General features: G+C 37.4%; 1 protein-coding gene across 6 annotated transcripts in view; it reads left to right on the forward strand.

The window, feature by feature from the left end:
• The window catches only part of ATP9B (ATPase phospholipid transporting 9B (putative)), a 168,778-nt gene that overhangs the window by 58,298 nt on the left and 91,186 nt on the right, over positions 1-19,294 (forward strand). For all 6 annotated transcript variants that reach the window (XM_062618066.1, XM_062618062.1, XM_062618063.1 and 3 more), the window contains one exon: positions 11,802-11,896. In XM_062618066.1, the coding sequence (XP_062474050.1) occupies positions 11,802-11,896 (95 nt within the window). The remainder of the gene's footprint in view (positions 1-11,801; positions 11,897-19,294) is intronic.

Consider the following 19,294-nt stretch of genomic DNA (forward strand, 5'->3'; position numbering starts at 1 on the left):
GTCAAACTCAGGGTCTCCGTTGTTCGCAGCTATGTCTTTCTTGTCAGGTGTCTCTCGTTCGGTATGTGGCCATCTGCGGACCTGGCTCTTGCTTTCATTGGCTCGGAGCGTTGATATTTTCGGCGCCATTCCAGGTACCACAGGAGGTGCAAAAGTCATAGCCGCAGCACTATGATGGGGGTTAGGGGAGACAGCCCCTTCTGGAGCTGTGGCGGCAAATACAGAAGTTACCGCCGCCCTTTCCAGTTTCATCTCTTTCAAAGTCTCAAACACCAATCTCCAAAGTGTAGAGTGTTTCTGTGCATCTTTGGTCCCTTTACTAACCTTGCGATCATGGGACCACTTTAACAGCCTCTGTAAGGCAGCACTATCATATTGCAGTCCTCTCTTAGAGAGAATGTGTTGGAGGAGCTTCACCACCACCTGTTCCTCTTTAGATAGCAAGTGCCCCATCTCCTCCTCGGCTGCTCACCTGATCAGGGCGAGATTCCCGAAGTTTTGCAGACGTCTGACTTCCCAGTGCCGGGGCAGCACTGAATTTCGGCCAGCTCTCCGCCCCGTCCTTTTCGTCGGACCTTCAAACTCGTCTTCGTCGAGTTACCGATCATAGGGTCCCTGCTCGGGCGCCACTTGTTGACGCGGGAGTCACGGACAACGCAGAGACAATCAATGTGATCAAGCGATTGCCAAATTTATTACAAAGCCTTAACTCCTTATATACTATTTCTTACATGCACTTACAGTGATTTGGCATATTATGATTGGATACATGTCTTGAAGACCCTTAGTGACTAACATGTAATTGGTTAAGCACAGGTGTGAGAACTTGACCTCGAAAGCTTGCCAACAGTCCACAGTTCTCATTAACTCAGTGAATTCCAGCTTCTTCTTATCTTGCTTGCTTAAGCTTCCTCGGGCCTCTCATGGCCTTGCTGTATCTTTCAGGATTATTCAGAGTTTATGTACTACTTATGCGTTCTCCCGTGAGAACACTGTCTCCACAGCAAATAAAGGTAATACTCTTAGAGAGAGCAACTCCCACTGATCAGTTCCACTGCTGTGAGCACAAATCATAATCATAAACATTTTTTGCAGGCTTGTTTGGTTTTCTTTTGTCGTTGTTGTTGTATGTCTTTAAATCCAGTAATTTACTGTTGTGGACATTCTAAAATATTGTATGTATACCACTACACCTATTGTAATGGAAGCAACAGGGAAATGAGAAATCATTACAGGTTCTCACAATCTTTTGGCTTTGAAGACCTTTTAATGCCTTGCAAGGTAATGCCAATTGCATAATTGTTACATCTGGTATTTGTCAGGTCTGCATTACATTGTTTTGGCCTTACCTATGTGAATACTTAAGATGATGTCTCAGGAACACAGGATGGTTTAGGTTGGAAGTGATCTTTAGACATCATCTGGTACAACACCCCTGCTCAAGCAGGGCCACCTAGATGTGGTTCCCTAGGACCATGTCAAGGAGCATCCTGTGTTTCAGTCTGTGCCTGTTGCCTCTGGTCCTGTCACTGGACACCACTGAAAACAGCCTGGCTCAGACTTTGCACCCTCCCCCTGCAAGTAAAAATATAATAAAGGTGCTGCAAGCAGTATCTATCTGTTCTGGGCAGTTAGGAAGAAGTGTTCTGCAAACAACTTAATTGTCTGGGCCCCAGTCTATTCTGAAACTTCAGATACTTGAAAGTCAAACCAGAGGAAAAAATGTCAGTTTGAAATTCAGTTGCACAACTGATGTTACTTTTTATCTCTTTATGAAAGCAACTGCTGCAGAATAGTAAGGTTGAAGGACTTGTGTTTTTCACACATTCTGGAATTTTCTGTTATGTTTAGAAAACGAGCATTATAATCCCTACCTGTCTGGCAACTTAAAATGCTTTCAAAATCTACTGCTATAGAGAATGATAAATGACTAGAGTTAAGTTTTGCACATACGGCCAGATAAAAGTTTATCTTTAGGGCATGAGTAGCTGCCAACAATCTGTCCAAAATACTTTAATCTGTTTCTATGCTTCAGTTCCTATTCCGTTTTTAACATTTGATTTAATTTGGGCTTGAAATGTTTTGGTATCTACTTTAAGCCACTGAGTAATACTGATTCTATGTGATCAGCTACTTGTTTAAGGTACAGTCAGATAGTATGAGTGTTCTGTGGTAGAAGAAGGAGGTCTCGGCAAGCATTAAGCTCCTAAAAGTATTACTCTCTATTACTGATGTAAAATTATGCAGTAAAATGTTATTAGAAAACATGATAATATATTTCATTCCCTGATTATTTTCTTGTATTTTCTATGCATAGTAGGGTGACTAGTTCAATGCATGTTTTTTATTGGATTTTAGCAAAATAAGCAGTAACAAATACTATTTCTTTATTTTTTGTATTTAAAAAAAATAGTAAGAGTTAAAGTTTATCTACAGGGAGACTATGTATTGTGCTAGGTATAAATTTGCCTGTTCCCACTGTCCAGTAGTAATTCATTTTCCTAGAATTTTAGGGCACTTGGTGGCTTGGCAGAGTTAGCAGTCTCTTGAACTCCCAAACGGTTCTGCAAGTTTTGGGAAGCAGCTTGGAAAAGCTGAAGGTGAAAATCATCAAAGCAGATGTCAGAGGCAGGGCAAGTCAGGCAGACGAGCTATATGTAAATTCAGAACTGGTAGACTGTGAATATGTTGTGGAAGGCTTTGAAAATTAAAGACAAAGAAATTACTCTTGCAGAAGTTTGGTTCAAGAATTCCTTGCATAGAAGCAGTTTATAATGTTTCCTGTAATGTGTGTGTTCGTAAGACTGATACTGTGCATTATGTTTTTTTTTAAAAAGTGTCACCTTTTTTCAAAATTCTAGTAGATTGTTTAGTCTTGGGTTGGGTGGTTTTGGTGTGGGTTTTTTTTGTTTGTTTTTTTTTGTTGTTGTTGTTTCTGTGTTTGTTTTTTTCCTTATCTGAAGGCTTTACTAGACAAGCTGTTAGCATTCACTTGAGAGATCTTTGTAACAGTTGGAAAATACCTCCTGCTGGTCCTCATTTTCATTATGAAAAAGGAATTTCTGCATAACCTATGAAGTTTTGATTATTAGATCTAATGAAGATTGATCTTGCAGTAGTTTTAAAGTTTCAATAAAAATTTAGAAATGCTCCTCAAATCAATCTTAATGTATTTATAAGGATAGCTTGCACATCAGATTCTGACTTTCATGTGGGGCTTAAGGTGTGTGGCTGGCTGGAGTTGGAATGGAAGCTTGTGTAGACTTGAACTACTTTGATTGAGCAGTTCTCCTTCCTTTAGTAGAAAAGCTAACATGGAGCAGCTTGCCTTATAAGGAGTATGCAGTTAAGGGTGGCACAGGGTTCTCCATACAAGTGCTATGGCACATGTTGCCATGCTGTCGTTGCTCTTGGTACATGTGGAATTTAGCTGAAATATTTAACTTCTTTAGTTACAGTTCTGATTGCAGGTGTCCTTGTAGCTTTACACACCCTTCCTCTGTCTGCCAATTAAAAAGAAATTAGAAAAAAAAATAGAAATCCTCTGCTTTTTGCTGTAATGAAGACCAGTGGTAAATCTTTGCAGCTGGGTCTGATGCTTCTTCCCTGGCTCCTGTTTGGTAAGGGAGAATGTGCTGATAAATTTTAAATCAAGGATTTATCCTCTTGTTTTTCAAGTGCCTATTGTAATCCAGCAGTTTTGTCAGCTCCTTGGACTTGTACTTTTTCTGTCTTTAAACTTTATGAGATACTAAGGCTTTGATTCCTGCTCCTCCTAACTTAATGGCATGTCCTTCAAGTTGATTACTATTGCTGCTGCTAAAATCTTCAAGACTGAATGTGCTTTCAGTGGATGCTGGTATATTTGGCCGTATGTTTTTCTCAACCTCCTCTGATTGCTTGTGAGGTCTGCTTTCACCAGCAGAGAAAATGTTCCTTACATTAACTACAGGGTCTCCTCTTTGAGGTGTATGTGCGTATGTATTTTTTGTATTTTTGGGCTTTAGAAATAAATGTGTTAGGGATGTTGATGGGGAGAGTGAGTTCTCCTGTGCTGTCAGAGCTTTCAAATCAGTAAGCCGGTTTAGTCAGTTGTCTTAAAATATTTTGAATGTTTCGAACCTTTGCTTGTGGCATCAATGTTAATATGTGCTTTGTATTGGGATCAGAAAATGTACTGAATTGATCTTGATTTTTCTACTGAAATTTAAGTCAAAAAAAAGAAAAAAAAGGGAAAGCTGGTTAAAAAGCCCTAATTTGAGATTCAGTTTCTGTCTGACTGTACATTGCAAGAAGGAGCCTACTGAATCTTTAAGCAGTGCTTGCACTTTTAATAATTCTCATAATACATTTTAAATAAGAACCAACTTTACATTGCAAACAGGAATGTTTTTCTGCGAGGGCCAGATGAGAATTGTGTGTTAGGGGCAGAAATGGAAAATGCCAGCAGAACTTGGACGAGAAGAATGATTCAGATAATGATATCAAATTGGATGGTGTTCATGGAATAGCACTGTGTTCATGGAATATCTGTGTTAGACAATTAGTTTTGGTGGGGCCTTAAAATGGTTTGCAGTGGAGCCACTTTTGTGCTGAAAGACTTCTATAGTTGCTGAAGGTTCAGTTTCATCACTTCTACCTGTCGAGGTGTGCAGTGTATTTTGTATCATAGCCTGTAATCTCGGTGAAATTAGCTAGCTGTAGTAGGTTACACTGGGTAGGGAGTTTTCTCTGACTGTGTTACAATTCCTTCTTCTGGAAAATACTTTTATCCTTGATTCATCTGAAGGAAGCTGTATCATCTACTGGTTGTTGAGCGACATGCTTCTAATACTAATGTATGTAGAAAATATGACTGAATAAATGAGCAAAATTGGTTTACAAATGAGTAAGCAAGGCTGAAAATATTCTCAAGGTTCCTGGACTTAGTGATATATTTCATGGGACAGATCACCATAGTTTTTTCTTGTTCTAAGTGTTAAAAACAACTAGAATAGCAGACTAAGCAAATGCACAGAGAGTAGTGTCAGTGAAAAATATTCTGGTATAAAACGTAATGGTAAAGTTGGCATCTGCCAAGTACAGTACTGATTTTCACATTATTCTAAAGAGGTATTCTGGCCTCCTTCACTGTTTTTTGATCTTAAACATAAGATTTTTTTCAGTGTTCTAAGCATTCTGTGTGGCAGAGTTTTTGATTTAATTATTAAACTGAAGACACAAATAATTCACATTACCTTTTTTCTGTGTTGCTGGGTTTCTCAAAAGAAATTACTAGTACATAACAAAGCAAAGTGGTGCATCAAATTCTATTAAATTGAAAAGATAAAAATGTTTTTAAATATTCTGTATATCTCAAGATAAATCAGTAGGTTAAAATGTGAGAGAATATAAGTGTGAATAAATGTAGGGGTTTTTTGTTTGTTTGTTGTTTGTTTGTTTTTTTAATTCAGAACATTGTTTGCTATACATAAGAGAATTCCATACTGTTTTTAACAAAAATAGACGTAAAAATTCCTAAAGCGTACTGAATCAATATAGCAATTAAAAAAAGATGCAGTGTGATCAGGCTTGGATTAAAAGCATCTGTGTGCTTGTCAATAAGGAGCTGTGATGAGTTTAGGGGTATCATATTGACTGTGTATTAATACATGGTATCCTATAAGACCATCAGTTGATTGTTTAGAATGTAAATGAATCTGTTGATGGATCCAGTGACTGATGGCTTAAATTCCAATTAATCAATTGCTTCATCGGTTTCTTAATTCAGATCAAATATCTCAAGTACACACAATTCTTTCATGGTCTTAAGAGAAATTAATGCTTTAAAACTAATTTAATCAGTCGTGTATAAATACCACTAAATTTTTTGATTGCATCCTATGTGATGACATTGTAGTTTAAATGGTCGGGACGTTGCAGGTGTCTGTTTTTTTGTTTTTTTGTTTTTTTTCTTCTTGGAAGCTATCATAATTGAAAGCTTCTTGTTATAGTGGTAAATGAAACTCTGTACTCCAATATGTTATCTTGGTGCTGCTATTCATCTTGTCATCAGTTTAAAATTTTCATGCACATAGTTACTTAAGTAATATAAATGATTTAAAAATTAAGTTGTTCGTAAACGATCTGGTGTTAGGTGTGCAAAGTCAAAGTCCATTTTTCTTTTGTTGGGTATATTCTAGTAAGCCGTTTCTTTCAATGCTTTTGACCTAAAGCAGGAAGGCTGGTAATATTACTAGACAATATATAGCTGCTTATGACACCACAGTTCCATGTGCCCTGTTTCTCAGTGACCCATCAGTTAATTCATCAACACTTGACACACGCTCTTCAGTGTGACACTTATACCAGTTGATCTTAATTTGATTGCCGTTAAAACCTTCCTTTCCTGACAACTGTTGTCAATTATACAAAATAAAATCAAGTATTCATAAGTAGGCTGTAATAGGATATAGGCAGACAGATTTAATAATTCAGTTTTGCTGGGCCTTGAAAGGCATTAGTTGTAGCTGTTGTTCTCATTTGTAAAAAATTCATTGGATACAGCTCTTGAGAGAGAAGGCAGACATAATTTTATTTAGATTTGACTGAGAAGAACCCAGACATGTAGTGGTGGCTTAGCATTAACTCTAACTGACATGAATTCTTATCAGTTACATATTATAGAAAGTAAATGTAATTTAATTTTTAGGCTAGTTCAAGTGCGCACACTCTACAGTTGTTTTTTGATGATATGTCTATAGAGTGTAGAATTCAACACTGCGTTTATGCAGACCAAACGGTACCTTTTTAAGACTGGGGTGCTTGGCCTTTAATATACTTGTAAAATATGCATATTCCTCCATATCTGCTATATACAACTAAATTGTAGCTGCTTCCCTTTGATGCATTTTCAGCACCAGTTAACATTAAAATGTGTGTGCAGTGGCATATTTGAATTATACCTGTAAGTTCTCTCTAGTGCTTACTGGCAAGTCTCTTCTTAAGCTGGCTGGTACTTGGCAAAAAAAAAAAAAAGGAAGTAAGGAAGTGGAAATCTGTTCATTTTAATGTTCTCCAAGAGAAAGTTAAATACACTTTTCAGAACTTGTGTGATGTTGATTTGGCTTCTTATATACTATACTGTGTATACTGACATTTGTAACAAACACCGTGTGTGGTTTGACTGTTCAGGCTCTGTGGAAGGAATTTGAATGTACTTGTGAAATCTAAAAATGGAGATCTTTTTAAAAATAATTTCACTTGTGAAGTGCTGCTTAAATAGGTGTAGCTGAAAACAAGATCTTCTATAAGTGATTGCTCGAAAAGCAAAAGCAGAAAAAGTGGAGGAAAGAAGTGTAGAAGTATTTTTATAATGATGTGTCATTCACTTTGATATTTTTTAATGCTACTTAGAATAAGTTGTTCCATAGAGTTTTTTTCACATGAAGCTGAAATCCTGCCTCTTCCATCTCATCTCATCTCATGACGTAAAGCTTCTTTCTCAGATCTTTCTTCCACGATGGGAACTAGGAGTGAGGAAATGGAAACTAAGTTCTGGATACATGGCAAGTAAGATAGTTTGGTGTCTCGTATCAAGGAAATTATTGTAATTTTTAACATTGTTATTAATCAAGAAACATGGCTAATCCTGGAAAGGAAGTGTTTTAAATATGAGTATACTTTCCCACCTTTTCTTTGTCAAAACAAAGCCAGAAGACTTCATGATCAAAGAAGAAAGCAGGGAGGAATGATGATGCATAGTATTAATTAAGAAAAAGCTCATTATATATATAATTGATTTTTTTATTTCATTAAGAAGCTTCCCTTTCTGGTTTGGTGAGGTGTCCTTTTTTTTTTCTTTGCACACTTTTTAAGGCTAAAATACGACCAGTGTTTTCCAAGTACAGCCTGTGTTTAGTTTGAAAATTCTTGTTGAGGGTTTTTTTCTTCACGATTTCTAGAGGTACGCGGGCCCATAAAACCAGTGATGCATCTGGAAGTGTAAACCATTCCCAGAAGCATTTGACACATATGTGTCCTGCATGTATGTTGTGATTAAAGCCTTAAGTCCAGCACACACTGAGTAAGTAGGATTCTTCCTACTTACTGTGTATTGAGCACAGTACCTTTGACAAATCTAGGCCAAGCGTATCATGGCCCTGAATCAGTGCCTTCATAGATGAGCTTTTGTATTACTATTTCAAAACACCATAAAAGCTGCTGAAATAAATGTTATTTTTGTTCGATATTCCATTAACACACAAAATAACTTTTTGAAAAGATGGGTTTTAATCTCAAAAAATTAAGATTTATTGGTACCTCAAATAACCATTAACAAGAAGTCTGTTAACAAGCAGCAATGTATCCCTATATTTTAAAGTTATGTAGTTACTTCAGGTTCTTAAAATGGTTTTATTCCTTTGTATTGCAGGTGCTGCTTTTCCACAGAAAAGCAATCTTAGAGAATTTACTCTAAGAATTTACTTAGACCTCAAATAGTTCAGCTTTTGCTAGAGTGCAAACAAATGGAATTGTAATCCTAGGACTTCCCTAAGCATACAAGTTCCACAGATTTAAACTGAAATAGCTTTAAAAATCAGTTTGGTTGTTATTGGGCAGCACCTTGCATGGACATACTCTAAATTAATTTATACCTATCTTCAACTGATCAGGCTAAATAAATATTGCATGCTTGAAAGCTATTTTAAATGTGCTTATGTGACATGGGCTCTACTTTTGAAAAGTGACTGAATTCTTCAAACCAGTGTAATTTCCTTATATCAGCCCTAAAATTCTAGTTCACTTCACTCCAGAATTTCCACTAGAAAGATAGAAATAAATCCGAGAGTTTCACAATGTTCAGCTTTGTCCACTGATCTTGAATGACTCTGTATTGTTGTAGGAAATAAGCATCTGAGTGCCATCACTGTACAAAGTAAAAGGTTTGATATTCATTCTTCTTTTATATGTAGCCTTATGAGTTACTCTTTATATATATATATATATACAGCTGTTTGTAAATAACTAAGATACTTAATGACTTTTCCTTTAAGCAGTAAAGAACTTAAAAAAAAAATCATTTGTGCTGTAAAATAATTGTCAGATTCAAGAGTTACCACTGAATTCAGAGGGAAAAGCAATTCCTGACATCTGTATAGATGTGTTTTTTCCTGACATGTTATATTCAGCTTAGAAATGTAAATGACTTTTAACATTTACCTAAAACATTTGATTGAAGTACATAATGCCATTTTTTACTGCTTCGTTTTGGTTTGTGATGATGAGAAAAGGACAATGCTTCCAAGCATTTCAAAAGGAAACAGTTACAAATAGCTGTTTTTTCAGAGGACTTTGATTATTAGAAGTTTTATGTACTGGTAACTCAAATACCTTCCAAAAGTAAAGAAAGTATGTCTAACTTCCATACAATATACAGTGGGGAATGTTTAGTTTTTTACAGGTCCACGGTCTTGGTGGGAGCGAAGAGTTGTTTTCATACATGCTTTGTAATTACATGTTTAATCTCCCATGTTTATAGTTTACTTAAGCTGAGTTTAAAATCAGGACCTCATAGAATAATTGAAATTACTTAGTCAAATGTGCTGCAGTATTTGAGGAAGAGGATTGTATTGTTTCAGTTTTGCTGTTGAGATCATTATTGAAAGCTGACTTGGCAGAAGGCAGTCACTTTTTCTGGGTAAAAGGGAAACAGCCTATGAGATAAGTTATTGATGAAATTAACTGCTGAAGTGGAGAGGAAATGCAGCTGGCCAATACATGTCATAGTGTGAGCTCTATTAAATGAATATATGTGCAGTCAACCATTCACAGGAGCTACACTCGTCTTGAACTGCATTGATCTATAGTATAATTCTAAATGAAATTGATGGAAGAGAGCAACCATTGACAGGAAGGGTAAAGAGAACCATGAAACATCTTGTACAGGAAAAGTATGATGGAAAGTAGGCTTATTTATGCCATGGATAGAAAGTGCATTGGAACTGTGGTATTTCTAGGTGTTCCTAGGTATCTCACCCTTAATTATTAGGCAGTGTATGTTGCTGGGCTCTTCAAAAACTGCTTTATAATATTTATTTTTTAAAAGAAAATCCATAAAGAATCCTGTCAAGAATTTAAAATCAGCTTCTCAAGGAATTTAGATACAGCTTTACAGCTTGCAGCTCTGAGCTTTAGATGAAATTTAGTTGTGATCATATGTTCCAAGAGCTGTTTATGTTAACATTTAAAGTTGAGGTTTTTTTGGTTTTGTTTTTTTGTTTTTACTTACTATGTACTTACTATATATACAGCTGTTACATGAAGGCTGGTAAGCTTCTTTCAAGGCTGTTGTGTATAAATGCTGCCTTCTAGTCAGATGTAAGTTCAGGTGACTTCTCTCTCAGGCATATCCTTTCAGACCATTAGCTCATTAAACTGCTTAATTTACAGGCTTTGATGAATAAAACATTAGGTTCTGTTAGATTTTACTTACGTCAGGGTCCATGTGTCCTATAAAAGAATCTCTCTCTTAATTTTGTGTTCATTGGTAGCTACACTTTCTTGATGTGTTGCCTATTAGATTCAAAGCTTCTAGTACATGGTCTTCTTGCCTGAGTAAGAGGACTCAAACCTGGATAAACTCCCTTGGCAGTGTTTCCTTCAGTTTAATTGCTGCCATATTACCTCTAGTGATGAAAATACTTTGTTCGTTTTTATTGGATTGGTTGAACTATGGAAGGAATTATGGGTATATATGCAAGTATGTCAATATGCATTGTTTAAAATTTACAAATAACTAGAAAAAATCTATTTTTATTTCACACCCATAGCACACAGTTACAATAGCGTATCAGTTGCTAGGCTGTAGCATAATAGTACTTGTAATGACTACTTCAGAAATACTTAAATTTTCTTTAGCATAGCAATTGTGAAGAGTATTGCTAAAATTTTACCACCTTTTTAAAAGGCTTCAAACTAGATGGAAGTTGTAGCTAATTGCAGGGTTTTAACATATTTGCAATGCTAGTATGCAGTCTTTTCTGAATCTGACATTAGTAACCTATGTACGACTTTAGACCTGATACCCTTCAAGCTAGCTTCTGGGGCAAGAGTAGGCTCTGCACTGGTTTCAGTTTCCTGTTTCTTGAATATTCATCTTCTGTCTGTAAATCCTGCTGATTCTCTTCAGTATGTATCAGTCTATCATAAACTTCCCTTGTCTTAAGTACAGTGCATGTGTTGACAGACTTTTTTAGCCTTGGTTCTTTGACAGTTGTTTCTTTAAAGTATAATACATTGGGACCCGTATGGTTTTGAATGGTATCCTTGTTGAGGATTTATTAAAAAAAAAAAGTTTCAGAGAAGCCAGAAGATTATGAGCATTGGAAGTTTGTGATGTCATACCGGCACAGAGACAAGAATCACAGGCATCAGTTTGTTACTTTATTGTGTTGGAACTGTACAAGTGACACAATTCTGAAAAGAAAAAAATGAAACTTGTTTCAGCTTCAGCCAGTGAAGTTATTTCTCTTGCTCATAGCATAAAACCTGTTTAGAAACTATTAAGAAACTTAAAAACTATCACTCCCCCCTATTCCTAACAGGCATATTGTTAATTTTATCAGAAAAAAATTGCTATTATGTGATATCTGGAGTATTCCTGGAAGAAAAAACACAGGCATTGCAAAATCTGAATCCTTTTATATTTAGCGTGTTTATTTAAAAATGGTTATAAATTTCTTTATTTTCACTTTTCTATTTTTTTTAACCCAAACTGAATTTTTGAGATTAAAAAAATAGTGTCTCTTTATAACTTCAAGGTTCATGTTTCATTCGAACTGACCAGCTCGATGGAGAAACAGACTGGAAACTGAAGGTTGCTGTCAGCTGCACACAAAGATTGCCAGCTTTGGGGGTAAGCATTTTTATCTGTTTGCTTTTAAGTTATCTTCCATGTATGCATACATCCCTCTTATGTAAAAATTGTTACTTTTAAGTATTGAGAAATACCTGTCATCACAGTCTTAGCTTTTGCAATAAATAAATATTCTGCTGAATGAGAGGTTGGTTATACAAATATTCTAGTTTTTAAATTGAAAAGAAATTGAGACAGAATTGGATTTTTATCTTTGAACTTAGTGGTTCTCATTGTGATCCTCACTGAGAATCATACTCTGCAGAGGCGTATCACAGTTGTAGTGTTTTCAACCAAGTGTTATACTGCAAGGGCAAGTCATTCGTGCCTCAGGAACCATTGATTTAATCACTGGCTTGGAGGCTTGTGAGGCAGAAGTCTGCTCTTGGAAGGTAAAGTGTTTTTTGTTATCAAGATGCTTTTTAGTCTGACTAGGTGCAACATGCAAGTTCTTGCAAGGAGGGCTCTCTGACAGTTGCCTGAATGTGTGTAATCTTTGTGTGTGTGTGTTATGTCACAGGTAATTCTTAAAATCATGAAAAAGGCCATATGTATGTGTGCATATGTATGTATACATTCAAAATAGACATCCACAAAAATGTATGTAGAATTGCATAAATGTCTCTTAAGGAGAAGCTGAATTGTGTCCCTTGTATTGGGGAAGCTTGCTATTTTATAGGAGAGTGGGCTTAGTATTAAGAGACTTCTGAAAACACACTCACATTACAGGCTGGTGGAAATTGTACAGAATTCCTGGTGTTTTGACACAAAGTCCTCTAGGTACATCCTCTGTTCAGCCTGGAGAAGAGAAAACTGCGTGGAGTTGTCATAGCAGCTTTCCAGTATCTGCAGGGAGTCTACAAGTATACTGGAGAGGGACTCTTCATCAGACTGTAGTACTCAGGATAAGGGGTTCAAACTTAAACAAGGGAGGTATAGGTTACATATGAGAAATTCTGTACTGTGGGAGTGGTGAGACACTGGAAGAGGTTGCCTAAGAAGCTGTGGCCTGAAGACCAGGTTGGACAGAGCTTTGAGCAACCTGGTCTAGTGGAAGGTGGCCCTGCTCGTGGCAGGCAGTTGGAATTAGGTGATCTTAAGGTCCCTTCCAACCCTGAACCATTCTAAGTGTTTTATTAAAGGCAGACCTAGTTTGAGTGGGCTGTTAATATGCCAGATCTTAGCAGGACTTCAGCAGTTGTTATCCCAGAATTACTGAGTTGCCACCACACTAAAATTAGCAAAAGGGAGAGATCTGTTTCCTGTGTTCTTAGTGCTCTGGTTACTGGCTTTACATGTGACAGGAGGAGGAAAGAATAGCTCAGTTTGAATTCAGAGGATTGGGAATAAGGGATGGAACTGAAGTTTGGTCATGCTCATAGAGGTGCCAAGTCAGGCTCCAAGATGGGAGTTCTAGTGCAAGAGCACACTTTAACAAGTACTTTGAAACTTGCAGTTGAATTTAGTATTCGTAGTACTGCTTCTTCTGTAGGTTTTTACCATTTAATCATTGGCCTCTGTGGTTTCTGATGGAAAAAAAAAAAAAATCTTGTCCCTATTTCAGACAGATGCATCCATTTGACTGAGATTCAGTCAATTTTCTATCTTGCTTTGATGTTTTTGGTTTGTTTTTTTTGTGTGTGTGTTTGGGGTGGTTTTTTGTTCGTTTGTTTGTTGGGTTTGTTTGGGGTTTTTTTTGTTTTTTTTGTGGGGGGCTTTTTGGGGTTTTGGCGGTTCTTTTTTTTTTTATTAGATAATGCTTTTTAGAGTTACAGACATGTCTAACGTAGCTATTTGTTATTTCACTTGTTCTGAAAGCATCACTGACTGCACTTGGCAAACACAGCTCTTTGTGCAGAGCACTGCCTCTTTGAGTTCTGTTTGCTGGTTATAATTTCAGTGTTCAGAGCTTGAAATCTGGAATAAACAACAATGCAAATGTTTCTCTACACTTTCCTTTGGAAAAAAAAAAAAATTTTACATTGTCTTTTCCTTTTTTTAAACATCCCAAATCCATGTCTGAGATTTTCCCTGCTTGTTAGGAAAAAAATAGACCTGCTAGAGCAGGGAATTGCTGTACTGTAACTTTTATATTATGTTATTGATAACTGATTTTTATTTTTTTTTGACTTGATAAATTGTTAAGCATCTAGAGATATAGTATAAAATTACAGTTAGACCTGTGCATTTGATTTGAAAGAAGTGTGTATGGTTGTTTACAGTGGAAAATAAATCGGAGGTGGTTGAAGCTGGGCTGTCTGCATTTGAGGAGTAGAACATGCAGCCTCAACTTCCTGCAAAACTCAAAGTTTGCCTCAGGTGTCAGTTGTTTTGGGCATGTTGGGGAGGAAAAGGCAACGTATCACCAATAAACTATTCATGCATCTTGGAAACAGTGAACAAGAGTCAGCTGTACAATATAGTAACAATTTCTTCCTTAGCTGTTTCCACTTACTGCTGTTAATTACCTCTGATCTGTGCTTCTTGCAAGATTTTTATGTTCTACCTCTTCATGAGCTATAGGTAATAACCTCAGTTGCATCATCAGGTGCAGCTGGTGAAGGAGCTATATGCACTTAAAATTTCCCTGGCTACCAGCAGCAAAGGGAAGCCCCCAAGTAGCTGATGTGCCTCTGCCCTTTCTTGCATCACACAGTCACTGGTGGTTAACCATGCTAGCCAAGACTTCGTCTGCACTAAGTTGGCACGTCATCCTGAGTAACTGATTCTGGGTATAATACTTTCTGCCAACTTAACTAATCTATCTCCCAATTTCCATACTGTCTGGTTTGGTCAAACCATTGATACTGGGTGGTTCTTTAATGAGATCATTTTAAATGGCTGCTTCCCAGCTGGTTTTGGGTGGTTTGCAGTGGTCATGTCACATCTGCTTCACTCCTGTGCCCCATCTGTCTGTGGAATATTTTGGGGAAATAGTAGCTTAATGTGGCCAAATGTAAACACTTTTTAAGGCATCCCCACATCGTTCACAGAAGATGATATCCCAGAGGCTGTTTCTGTTCCTGTGGAAAGCACAGTGTATTTCTTTACTTTCTGCAAAGACACACTGACCTTTACTGGGATGGCAATAATATGCAAGAGTATCATCTAAAGAAACTGCTGATGGACAGCTTCAGAAGATTACTATGAAACTGTAAGCAAGCAGTGAAATTTAAACTAACAAAAAATAGCATTATGGAATTATTTTATTGTAAGCCTAATTTTTGCACTTAATAGTAGCGCTGTCTCTGTAGGCCCTACGCATACTCATTTTCTTTAAAGTTAAATTAAAATGCAGTAAGCGGAATGATTTTTTTATAGTTTCAGTGAAAAGAATGGTTCCAGAAAGAAGTACAAATAGGATATGCAGTTTAAATATTTAAGGACAGTGTTTGTCACCCTTTGAAACTTGACATTCAATTTATTTAAAAAGGGGTGCTTAAAATATGTAGTTGAGGTTTCCTCAGTAGACAGTATTCAAGCTCTCTTGTATATTCAGTGGAAAAAAAATTGGAGCAAGTTGGTTAAACATAAGGATCACTTGAGAAATCCATTTCAAGTAGACTTTTTCTAACCCTAGGCTTCTACAGTATCCTGTGTTGCTTAATAAAACTGCAAAATCAGGCAAGCTGCTTTCCAGGTATTAATTTGAAAATGTGTGGTCTGTTGCTGTGTGTAAAACATCCGTATGCTTCTTTCTGTTCCTAACTTGAAAAACCACTCTTTTACAGTGATTATTTTGCTAGCCCATATTATGTGTAATAGGGGCATGAGCTTTTTTAAACCTATCAAAAAAGTAATTTTAATTAATAAGTAATTTTAATTACTTTAGCAGAAACTTTGTGGGCTTTCAAGCTGTCTAGCAAAGGGCTGAGCTTTGTGCTGCGGCCTGGGATCAGCTTGGGTTTTCTTTTCCCAACAAAACGTTAGGAGAATCAGTGATCCTTCTTCCAGCTAAAGAAAGCTGCTGGGCCGGGATCCTTCTCTGCGTTCACAGAGGCAGTACATCGCATCTGACGTGGCCAAAGGAAGGCACTTCAGGGAACGTCTTTCTAAATGTTTTGCTTCAGCTTTTTTAAATGAAAAAGCTGTTTTGCTTTAAAAAAAAATCGTAAAGTTCACCCTCGCAGACAGCAGCACATCATTCACAGTGTATAGAGGCCGGCTTCTGACCGTACTGTGTGATGCCATCAGGCAGCGCAGCACAACGAGGGCGGGCCGTGCGCGGCGGAGCAGCCCTGCCGCGCAGAGCCGCACCTTGGCGGCGCCACCTGCTGGGTGGTCGCAGGCACAGCGGCGGGACGGCGGCACGTGGGGACCTCGCCTTCTCCGGCGGCTGAGAGCGAGTCCCGGCCGCGCGGGGAGCGGGGTCGCTGATGGCAGTTAGTCATTGACAAACTGATTGGGGATTAATTGAAGACACGGTAAAGTAAATGGGTTGGGCAGGATATATTTACTCCGCTCCTGTGATAACCCACGCCTGCAATGTTGCGGCAAGCTCTGGGACTCCCAACCTAAGAGGGACGTGGAGCTGTTAGAGCAAGTCAGGAGGAGGCCAGGAGGATGCTCTGGGGGCTGGAGCACTTCTGTGGGGACAGGCTGAGAGAGCTGGGTTTGTTCAGCCTGGAGAACAGAAGGCTCTGAGGAGACTTTAGAGCAGTTTCCAGTGCCTAAAGGGGACTGACAAGAAAGCTGGAGAGGGGCTTTTGACAAGGGCAGGTAGGGATAGAACAAAGGGGAATGGCTTTAACCTGACAAGAGGGCAGATTTAGATTAGATATTAGTAAGAAGCTTTTCACTATGAAGATGGTGAGGCCCTGACACAGGCTGCTGGGAGAAGCTGGACAGGGCTTCGAGCAACCTGGTCTAGTGAAAAGTGTCCCTGCCCGTGGCAGGGGTTTGGAGCTAGGTGATTGTTAAGGTCCCTTACAACACAATTCATTCTGTGTTTCTGTGAATTATGTGGAGAACTTGAAGTTCTTCTGATCTTGTCCATTTCCAAGACACAAAGCTTGTGTTTTAATTCAGTACTGCCGTTAAACTGAAGTCTCGTATTTGCATCGGTGGCTACAAAAATGTGTTAGGTTTCCAAGTTTAGCTGTATACGTGTTTATGATAAACCAGCAGTTGGCTGCAGGGGTCCATTCACAGGGAGACACTATTCAGACAGCGGAATGTGGGGTGCAAACTGTGGTACAGCAGTAGTGCTTTTCCTGGCTTCCAGGGATTCACCACGCATAAAGCAACACCTGTGGCAATGTCTTCTCCATGTGCTTGCAGTGTGTTTTCAAAGCCAAGGCTTACAATTCATACTTGCATACGAAAATATATTTGTAATGATTTAGGAGAACATGTGCAAGTTGATTATAAAATAGATTATGAACAATTTGTGTTTGACAGAATATGCTCTCCATAAACATAATTGGTTAAGATTTCTTTAGCTCTCTGATGTTAAGTTGGAGAATATTGGCACGAGCTGTCAGTCGTGTCAGCAGAGCAGCAGTGTAACCCTACCCACTCTGACACCCAGGAGAAACAAACCTGCAGACCTTCAGAGCTTTTCTTAAAGAACAGATGATACCACCAAGATGATCAGTACAGATTTTGTTGTCTTTCAGAAGCACTTAATGTGATCAAAGAATTAAAATTTCAACAAGTGATTTAATGTCAGCTGAGCAGCAAATATTGTAACACCTAGATTAGGTTTCTTGCAGTTTAATACTTATATGTGGGGCAGTCCGTCTGGCTAAACGTGTGTTCTCAGGCATTCTTCTCTAGCTTGTGCGTGATCAACTAAATTTATTAACAGCAATGAGGTCACTGTAATTTTCAATAAATGGTGACTTGCTGATTTATATCAGAAGATCCATACAGCAGTAAACAATACCATTTACATTTAATTAGTTTTATTGAACCAAAGGCAATTTTATTTGTAATGAACTACATGTTATGATTAAGAATGTATTTTAATGATCTTTAAGTAAGGTGAATAAATCTTGCCCTTGACCTAACAGAGGAGATTTTTCTGTTATCAATAACTTTACAGTGATTTTTAAATCATGAAATGCCGAAGACAACATTTTCATTATTGTACTATCATCAAGCCATTTCCTGACTTTGTGTAGAAAAATTAAATGTATTCTGAATTATTATTTTCAAATGAGATCATTAAATGCAAATCAGTTTGGTTTTTTTTTTTTAATCTATTGTTGTATTAAAGAATTTAATTGTTATTACTTGAGTTTCAAGTCTTTCGTATAGTTTCTTTAATCTAAAACTATTACAAACCCCCTACCAGGTGTGTTTTGGGTTAGGGTTGTTTTTTTTGTTGGTTTTCTGTTTGTTGTTTTTGTTTGGTTGTCGTTAGTTTTTACTTGAGTAAGAAAATAGCTGAGGTCATTTGCAATCACCAACACCTAAAGGCAATGTAATATTAGATGCAGAATACTGTTTCAATTGAATATATCAGTAGAACTATTTTGGTTCAGCGAACCAGCAATTCAGTGCTGACAGTATGAAAGTAATTCTTTACTGAAGTTGAATTTCATAATGATCATAGAATCACAGACTGGTTTGGGTTAGATGGGACCTTAAAGCTTATCCAGTTCCAACCCCCTGCCATGGGCAGGGACACTTTCCACTACATCAGGTTGTTCAAAGCCCAGTCCAGCCTGGCCTTAGATCATGTCCCTCATTAGTTAAATCGTTAGTAATAAGTGGTTGTGGGTTTTATTTTTTTGTTGTTGTTTTGTTGTTGTTTGTTTGTTTGTTTTCTGTTGCCTTTTTTTTTTTATTAAATCCTTTGTCCAAGTAATTTCCCTTTTTATATAAAGGAAACCAAACACATAACCAAACCAGATAAATCTTTCTGGCTCAGTGAGCAGAAGTTATATTTACATATAATGTTGTGCAAAAATCTTGTGTCACCTCATAAAATTCACCATTGTGAGTTCCTTCAAGACATTGAGATAAATTCACAGCAGTAGGTGAAGGAACATCTTTGCGGGCTTTATTGTTTAATTCAGTTAATATGTTATCTGTCTTCTATAACTGTATTATCCTTTGTATTTCTTTTTCCTCCCTTTGCATTCTAAATCTTCAGCTACTGTCTTTTTTTTGGCCAGAGAATGATGTCCATTTGGAGTACAGTGCATTGTGCTACAAAAGAAAGTCTATTTTGGGGTTGTTTTTTTCTTCACTCTGGTAATGAAAAAACACTTCTGAAAGCTACTGAGCACATGTAATATGCTAGTATGTCTTTCTAATACTCACTAATGACATGCCAATGAATTGCCACCTCCCAGATTTCTCTCAGAGCATAGGCTTTTCTTAAGGGTTTTTATTTGGGTTTTTTTTGGTGTTGGGGTTTTTGGTGTGTTTTTTGTGTTTCGGGTTTTT

Source organism: Pezoporus occidentalis, unplaced genomic scaffold (assembly GCF_034315485.1).
Source record: "Pezoporus occidentalis ecotype Australia unplaced genomic scaffold, CSIRO_AGI_Poc_V1 ctg2, whole genome shotgun sequence".
NCBI classification, from domain to species: domain Eukaryota; kingdom Metazoa; phylum Chordata; class Aves; order Psittaciformes; family Psittacidae; genus Pezoporus; species Pezoporus occidentalis.